At 46.0% G+C, this 9,201-nt stretch overlaps 1 protein-coding gene across 1 annotated transcript; it reads left to right on the forward strand.

The window, feature by feature from the left end:
• The first annotated feature begins 787 nt into the window (after window positions 1-787).
• Window positions 788-8,670, forward strand: CNPY1 (canopy FGF signaling regulator 1). Its single transcript, XM_036230614.1, is given in 5 exon segments — window positions 788-931; window positions 1,840-1,939; window positions 1,942-2,057; window positions 3,793-3,889; window positions 7,768-8,670. Coding segments are annotated over 5 exon segments (387 nt in total). The 5' UTR covers window positions 788-865; the 3' UTR covers window positions 7,776-8,670.
• Window positions 8,671-9,201: the final 531 nt, after the last annotated feature.

Here is a 9,201-nt window from a genome sequence, read left to right on the forward strand (position 1 = left end):
TTTTTTTTAATTGAAAGAGTCTTCTCTTCACTTTGAAGTAGAATGCTGCTTTGTTGACACCCAGAAAGTACTATGAATAGATTTCATATGTATCACATAAGGAAATCGGCTTAAAGCACATGCACAGCAGGAAAAAAGCAACCATTCTGCCAACGACCTGCTCGATTCACTGTAATTTGCGAATTTACCTCTGTGCTTTGCAACTTTCCAGGTCCGCTATTTAATTCCTGGTTTCTGCAAGTTAATAAAACAGATGTTCAGTTCGCTTGCTAACCGATATACGTATCCTTTTTTTAACAGCTTGCAGCGCCCGAGTGGCATCATTAAAGTGTAAATAAAACGCAACGTGCGCTCGCAAGGTGCGCTGTAAACCGCTCACACCCGGGCCTTTTGACTTAAGACATTTAAAATATTAAAACACTCACGAGTTTTTAAAAAACTTGACGTTTTAGTGAATACATGAGTGTGGCGTCCTATGGCAGTCTAACTGCAGAGCGCGGGGGCCTCGAAGGCGGCTGGAAACCCCACCTCGCGCGGGGTCGGGGGCCGGGGAGGGGGACCGTGCCGCGCGCACGCCGGGGCGGCGAAAGTTAATTAGCGCTGGTTTGTGTCTGCTCTCTCCTCGCCGCGTGTTTCTTTAAACATTTTTTTTTTTTTTTTTTTTTTTTTTTTACAAAGTTGGGTCCTCACCGAGCCGGGGGCCGGCGGCGGTGACGCTGGCGCGGCGCGCACGGCAGCTGGAAGGACCGCGCCGCGCGGCCAGATGGCGGGGAGGCGCGGAGCCCTTTGTGCGCCCGGAGCGCGCGAGGGACTGGCGCGCGGTCGCCGGCACCGGAAGGGTTCACACTGCGTCCGAAAGGGGACAATGGAGGCCGGACGGAGCGACGTCGCAGAAATCGAGATCATTCGCGATTCAGCCGCTTTCACCATGGTTGTCATGCGAACTTCCTACTTTGATCAGCGGAGGGTGGAGCGCGGGGGCGCCCGCGCGGGGGGCCGGCCCCGCGGCGCGTCCGGGCGCCCTTGGCGGGTCCCCGCCCCCTTCCGGAAGGAGCCGCGGGGGCGCAGCCCCCGGCACCTTGACCTGTCTAGACGGCCCCCGAGTTTTTGTCTCCGTTACCAAGGGCGAGGGGTGCTCTTTGACCCCCGCGCGGGGCGGAGGGGGCGGCCGAGGGCACCTCGGACCCCTCGCCGGATTCCGCAGCGGCCGCGCGGCGACAGGGCGACCGGCGAGCTGCGCCCCTGCCGCGCTCCCTCGCCACCCAGGGGCGTCCGGCGGGGCGCGGCGGCGCGGCGGGGCACACTTGTGGCTCTGCCCGAGCCGTCCTGGGCCGAGGAGAGTTCTGGAAGCGACGAGAGCGGGCCGTCCCCCTCCCGCTCGCCCGCGTCCCCGCGTCCTCCCCGCGTCCCGGCTCCGCTCGCCTTCCGCTGCGCCCCCGCCCGCTGCGCCCCCGCCCGCTGCGCCCCCGTCCCCTGCGCCCCCGTCCCCTGCGCCCCCGTCCCCTGCGCCCCCGCCCGCTGCGCCCCCGTCCCCTGCGCCCCGGTCCCCGTCCCCGCCGCCACCTCCGTCTCCGGCGCTCACAGCCATTTTCCGTGCTTCGCGCCGGTTCTGCCTTCTACGCGCTCCGTGTCAGCGCGGTTTCCAGTCCGGATCTGTCCTTCTCCGTCCACTTCGCGACACGCGCTGTTGGAAAGCCGGAGTTTAGGCCGCCGTCTGGGCTGCGGCGGGCAGTGACCGGCCCACGCGGCACGGGGAAAGGGGGTCCCCACGCCTCCGCCGGCGCGTCTTTTAAGGGATATTAACGTTAAGACGCGTTCCCGCCGGGTTTTTCTCGACAGATCCCCTTAGCCCAGCCCGAGGCTTCCCTAAGCGACCTGCTGGACGAAGCGTGTGGGCGGACGAGTGACCGCAGGCCCGGCGAGGACCCTGCCGCCCAGCGGGATCGCCCCGGGGACTCGCGCCGAGGAACGGGGACGCCGCGTACGGAGAATTTAAAAAATTATTTTCTTTTTTCTTTCTTTTTTGTTCTGACGCGTCCAGACCCTTGAAATTCGCGGTAAGCCCCCTCCGCGGCCGCGCGCTGCGCCGGGGGGTTCGCTTCCGGCGCCCCCGCCCCCCCTTTTTTTTCCTTTTTGCCATCTGTGTGGGTTGTGGTCTAGGGTCAGGACGTTGGACCTTAAAATGTCGTCTATTTGCTTTGTCCTGCCTCTTTCCCAATGGCGACCGTGCATTTTGCCTTTTTTGGGGCCGTGAGATTTTGTCTCGGTGGAGAGAGTTAAGAGAGATTTTCCAGAAAGTGCCGTTGACTGTAGGACAGCGTTTGCACGTTGCTTCGCTCCTGTGGGGACTTGGGAGGGGTCCCAGTGCCGGCAGGTCTCTCAGAGGTTCCCTCCCTCGTAGGGAGTCAAGGGCTGTGGTCCCTGGGTTAAAATCTAAATCCAAATGAATGTCGCTCTCAAATATTTACGGCCGAACAGTGGCGAGAGAGCGACCCACATTGGGCCCCTCCCCGCCCCAAGGTTTCGCAAAGAGAGAATTTTTTTTCCCCTCCGAGTTAATTCAAGTATTTTAGCACAAACTAAGTTAAACAAAGGCTTAGGGATGGCGGCTGGCTTAAGGACAAATTCCCTGCAGTGTAGTATTTTACATGAATGCTGGCCTCTGGCTCGCTAGAATGTGCCTGGCAAAATATAGTGCAATATATTTCACTTTACTCAACGCTGTTGAGTCAAAGTGATGGGAAAGTTTGCTTTAAAAAATGTATTAAGTTCACACATTGGCCCAAATTTCAGGCATTTGACATCCTGAAATGAGAGCTTAAGCTGACTTCCAAAGACTTTCATTTTAATTAGAAAGTAAAGGCAATAGTTCAGAGTTAAGAGGACTGTGGAATAAAAATTGCGATGAGTTAAGTGTGCTTGTATCTCACAGGTTTCAAGTAAAAATCCTGGAGTGGAATTTAAAAATTTAAAAATGCTATTTAAAAAAATTTCAGAGTCCTGCTGAATGAACTCGAAGGTGATTTACAAGCCTCTGCTGAGTGACCCAAGGCAGCGCCGCAATTCCCCAAACTGTCACCTTGTGCTTCTCTGAGGCAGACACCGACTCCAGCTAGATTTTAAGATTTCCAAGCGCACGAGCAAATTTGAGCTCCCTTTTCTCTGGAAAGTCAGGTTTGGGTGTGGGGGGCGGGGAGGAAAAGTGACTTTATGGCTGGATCTCTAAATGATATGAAAAGAAAGTTCCCTAGGTGGCTTCCAGGCATGTTATCCACAGTGAAATTAAGGATGCCTGCGTTTCGATTGCTGAGGAAGCTTGATTGTTTCCACACTTCGGACCCGGTTTAAAACCACAAAATGGATTATTATGTTAATATGAAGGGGGACGGTTTAACCGTTTTAAAGAGCTCAGTTCTTTAAGAAGTGTTCTAAAAACACACAAACAAGCGAAAACAGAAAACTAAGACTTTTCAGCTTCATAAATAGGAAACCCATTTCTTCCCATTCTTTGCATTCCAATTTAAGGAAGAGAAACAGATATAAAGACCCCGTTTACTTCCTCCTCACTCTGAGCTTCCAACCCGACCACGAATCAGTGCATTCACTCCGGGGGAGATGATGCAATTAGCATGCGAGGCAGAGGGTTAATCCCACGCGCTGAGGTCTTGAACCAAAAGGGCTAATAAAAACGGACCACCTTGCTAACATGGTTTTATATCTTTAGCTAGTGAAATTTTGGTGAGATGGCCTGCGAGTGCGTATCCGTCCACAGATGTTGTTATCTCTCTGCAGCGTGAAACCGTAATAGAAGAGCACAGAGGTGAAACACTCCCACTCATCGCCCAGGAGACACTCTACCTTGCTGACAAGCTGTGCAATGAGAACTCAGGTACTGTGTCTGATGTAACATGTGCCCGCTCCCTCGCCCGCCCCCTCCCGCTCAGCGGCTCAGCATCTTTTTTCCAAACGGAGCCTGTCTGTCTCCCTGCCACCAACGGTTCTCCACTGAATCAGAAAACCGACATCCTGTAAGAGAACACAAATGAACACAACCGCCCTTCCTCTCCTCCGCATTCTGAGTGAATTCGAAAGCACTAGATTTCCGGTTGTGTCAATTGTTTGGAAGCACATGCTCAGTCAGAATGGGATGGACCCAGAGCTCTTTTCCATTGTAGACTTTTAGAGGTTTAAAATCTTCATCCTGGAGCAGAAAGAATCTCTGTGACTTGCCTAGTACCTTCACCAGAAGAAGGTGGGGTCTTTACTCAGTAAGACATTTTAAATGTTTTTGTTTGTTTATGTGGGAAAGATGCTGGATATATATATATATATTTTTCAAGTTCCCTTCCCTGAATAGCTAGCTACTTCTTAAAGTTGTTTTTTTCTTGCAGAGGTGGAAAATAATACTTGGCTCATAGTCTTAAACACACACACACACACACACACACACACACACACACACTCCAAAGCTAAAAAAATCACCAGAGCTTTACTTACTATATACAAAGTCGAAACACCTTGCCAGCATTGGCCTTCCCATCTGTTGGGTTCAACATACATCTATCATTTTGACATTTGTTCAATCCATTTATAAGAATAAGTTGTGCATTTTTTTCAGATATCTTTGAGAAAACAGAATGATTTATATGAAGGCGATGATTTAAAGCCAGGACGGTACTTTTATGCAATTGCTTGTAATAAAGGATAATACACCTCCGCCCACAGTATCAAATGTATTGCCAAAGTTCTTAAAATAGTAATTACTGCACATTTATAGATAAGTATTTATGTCCTTGAAAATTATTAAACAAAAAAAGTTGTAAATCCCTGTTTGTAGAAAGTTTTCTTATTCTGAGTAGATAATGGGGTTGTTTTCTGCTTAAAATCAGTTTGCTTGGGAGCTGGAGAGAACAGTGCAGTCAGTGATACCGTCAGGATCGCCCAGGAGTTTGAGAGCTTTTTCTGTTGATTGTGGATATGTAACATTGTATTTCGTGGAACTCACATGACTAAGTGCATAACCGCGATTTCCCAAAGAAAATACTTTTGAGGTTTCGGCAATGCCTTGGAGATGTGTGTATGCATTAAGATATAAGCAAAAATAATGGTGAATGATATTGGAAATATTCTTTTTCCTGTTTTTTTTTTCTCATAAAGCGTTTGGACGTGTCATAGTCATCTAAGACGAACGCAGATATTACATTACAGAAGGACATAAGAAAGTTTCAGCAACTCTATAAAGCCCCCAAATAACAAGATTCTGGGAAGAACTTTGTTCCCAAGCGCACCCCTTTGACTAAATCTCAGTGATTTTAACGATCTCTTTTCAGTCCTCCTGCATACGTATAATCGGACATAAAAACGTACATCAACCTCAAGAAAATGCAAGTGTGAAGCGTAAACCTAGGAGACATGCAGTAACACCAGTAGAAATCAAACACGATTAGATAATTAGTTCTTAATGGCGTTTGAGTTGTAAAAAACCAGTTAAGCGTTTGCACTATAAACTACTGGCGATGCAAGGGGCCCGCCCAAGGCGGGAGCAGTCCTGGGGCTGCCGCCCGCTGAAGCGGACTGGGTCTCGTCGCCCTGCGTTTCTCCATGAAGCGTATTTGTGGCTGCTCCGAACCATTCCTCAATTTAGAACTGAGACTCTATATTAATTCTAAGAACAGACTAGACTCCCCACCCCCAATCGCTCTCTTACTGAAGCGAGTTGACATCACATAACAAGTTCGAGTGTCTGCAAACTTACAAACGATTCGCAGAGAAAGCTATGGCAACATGACGGTGAGAAAAATTCCAACTACTGAGTGCAGCAACATGAAAGTCTGGTGTTTTAGCGTCTTGGGATGGTTTCAGGTGACGGTGTGAGAGGCGAGACTCTCGTGGGGCAGGACAGTCCTGTGCTTTCAGACATAATCTGACACACGAGTGCGGGGGGTGCCCGTGGCAGCGGGCATCTGTGCTCGGTCTCGTAAAGGCGACATTTAACTTGTTCTGTTGTTCAACAACTTCACTGTGATCGAGTCTCCACGATTTAAACGCTGTTTTAAAGGTCTGACCGTGTGCGCACGCGTGTGTGTGTGTGTGTGTTGGGGTCACCATGAACTGTACTCCACAAACACCATGTGCGAGATACTATTGTGAGAGCTGTTAAAATGTCCACATGTTGCTTTGAAGGAGATAGACAATTTTTTTAAAAACTAGATATTTCTAGAACTAGAGGTTTGGTCAAAAGGTTAGTCTTTTTCTATATTTTATATATACTTTATGTATGCCTATATGAATGTTCATATACATTTTTGCTTTTTTATATTTAATGGAGATCATTTCATTTTATTTTAAATAATTACATGGGAGCAGATGAGGGCATATTCACAGACTTGAAAGAATTTCAGCCCTATTGAAGTATAATTGACAGAAAGTTATAAGCTATTTAAAGTGTACACCGTGGTGATTTGATATATATATATACTGTAAAGGGATTTCCCTTCATCTAGCTAATTAATACACACATGACTCTTTAAAACATTGAGATTCCAAGATTCACCCCTTACACACAAATGAACAAGTGGGAAGTAATAGAGAAAACATCCCTTATGTCAAATTTAAGATGACTGTGTTTGGATCTAAAAATAATGCATCAGTGAGATTTTCATAAACATTATGTGTCATCTTTTCGATGAGAGAAAAAAATGTCAGTGGAAGGCTAGAGGATTGCGGCTGGCTCTGTGAGAGTCACTCGTTTCAGTCACCGGGTGGAATAGAAGTTTTCGAGTCTATCCTTGAGGGGGACTGAGTACTGGGAGGAGGGCGCTATCTCTTGCATGATCTCCTTTTTTTTCCTGGGCAAAAAATAAAAGTGAGTTCAATGGATTTTCCTCGTAGAATACTTCGTGGCGCATAACCCAGCCTTCTCTGGGTTGTCATCTTAATGGGTTGAAGTCAGAACGATGTTTTAAAATCCTAATAACATATAAGGTCGTGATGATAGGTATAGCTATATTCTACTCAATGCAGAGAACATGTCGGTCCTGATTATGAGTGGACGGAGACTCTCAGGTTTGTGGGGGAAGCTGTCAGACAGAGCGTGTGAAGGTGTACACATATCACTCTGCCTTTGGTATCAGATCTCAACGTTTTAAAATATCAGCCTGATGAGTGTGTCATATCATAATGTTAAATGCAACATATAGACAAAGATATCAAGTATCTGGAAATGTTTAGCTCACACTTAAGTAAAAGCATTTTTACCTTTTTATATAGACTTCTCAACATGCCGATGGGGGTGTTAGAGTCTAATATGCAAAATAATCGCTTTCTAAGGCCGCTGTATTTCCTATTTTAAATAAATTATGTAGCTAAAACAATCCGTAGCCTTTCTAAAGGGAGTTGGCATCCATCGCTAATAGTTGGAAGAGTGGCGTGCATCTGAGCAGCTCTGCTCCTTGAATTAAATGCCAAGTTCACAGTGCCCCTGCATAAAGTGTTCCTTCAAACACTTTAAAACAAGTGGCCATGGGCTTGTTTTAAAATACTAGCAGATGGGACAAGAGTAACAGAGCCTTGGCCAGTGTTGAAGCCAGGTTTGGGGTGTTGGGGAGTGGATTATACCCCTCATTTTACTTTTGCATATATTTTAATTTTTCCACAATAAAAAAAAATTTTTTCAAATGTACTTCTACGTGAATGTATTTTTTTGCAGAATGTCAGGGACTCATGGGCTAGTTTTAAATGCAGTCGTGATGCTCTGTTTCCCTCCAGGTCTGTGAGATTTCTGCTAATCGTGCTGAACTCAGGAACGACGACGTGGCTGGTTAGAGAGGAGCAAGGTCACAGCCCAAGGTCAATGCCTGCACTTACGTCTTCCCGTCTCTTCATGAGGAGAAATTATATATCTCCTATTTGTACCATGCTCTCTCACATATGATATTTTGTTGAAAGTCTGTTTTTTGGCATCATTACAAACTCCAATTCTTTCTGTTGGTGAAACTTGGGGCACAAAACAAATTACCTTTGTGGATTTTGATGCAGACAGTCTTGGTGATAAAGCATTTAATTCAGTAACAGGAAAAAAGAGAAGCCATCTCATAAATGAGATCAGAATTTAATAACGTGTACTGTACACTTCACACGCACGTGCAAGCATAGTGTTCTATTTCACAAGAACTTGACTTGATTCCTTAAATACTGGATTGGTCATGAAATTAAGAAAATATATTGCCACAAATTCCAGGTTGTCTTCTGGGTTACACACGGCTCTTGGTGAAAGAAGCCAACTCATTTCCTATCAGGAATGACATTTAAATTCCTAAAGAGTTTTAAAACTTTTTAACCTCTAAAATGTAATTGAACGCATAAAAAATAGTGAATAATTTTATGGCGAACATTGACTATGTTGGCTTTTCTTACCAATACATTCTGAACTCGAATGATTTAGAAAGTTGGTTTATTATTATGCCATGTATTCCTAAAAGATGACACCAATGACCATGTTTTGTTTTCCTACAAATTCTCCTGTTGTATTCTTGTTTTTGAAAGACTTTCAGCTAACACTGACTGCAGCCTTTACTGCTAACTAACACGTTGTTCTCCTACACGTGGGTTTTTGTAGGTTTGAGGATGGAAGGGGAGGTGGGACTTTTTGGGAAAGTTCCTCCCGGTCACTCTTAGTACCGGAGTGCAGTAATCGCCTCATTTTCAGAGATTTTATTGTCTCCACTAAATTTACGTTCAGTGGAATCTGACTTTAATTATTTAAAACATCAAGGCACGTTCTACACTTGCTTAAAAAAAGAAATTCTCATTCTTGTCAGTGAGAATTTTCTGAGTAAGACGATATAAATTCTGACCTAAAGCAGCAAAAACTATCTTCCATGTGTTGCATCATTATCCAGAAAGCACACTCTTTAAATCGGTCAACTGACTCTTTGAGAGGAAACAATTATTAAATTTAGGAATATTTACCATTTCCATTTTCCTCTCCCTCCCACCCCAACTCTTGGTAAGCGTCAGAGTTTTATGTTAATGTCTCGTATGTATTTGGGAACACTGAGCTGTTCAGTTTGTCTGTAGCTGGTCAAGTAGTATAGAGTCTACACATCGTGACCCAATAAACCTGTATAGCAGCTGATAGAAAACGAAAATAGGATTTAAGGATAATTAGGACCATTTTTCAGTAGGGCAGTAAAATCGTTA

Source organism: Rousettus aegyptiacus, unplaced genomic scaffold (assembly GCF_014176215.1).
Source record: "Rousettus aegyptiacus isolate mRouAeg1 unplaced genomic scaffold, mRouAeg1.p scaffold_m13_p_13, whole genome shotgun sequence".
Lineage (NCBI taxonomy): Eukaryota > Metazoa > Chordata > Mammalia > Chiroptera > Pteropodidae > Rousettus > Rousettus aegyptiacus.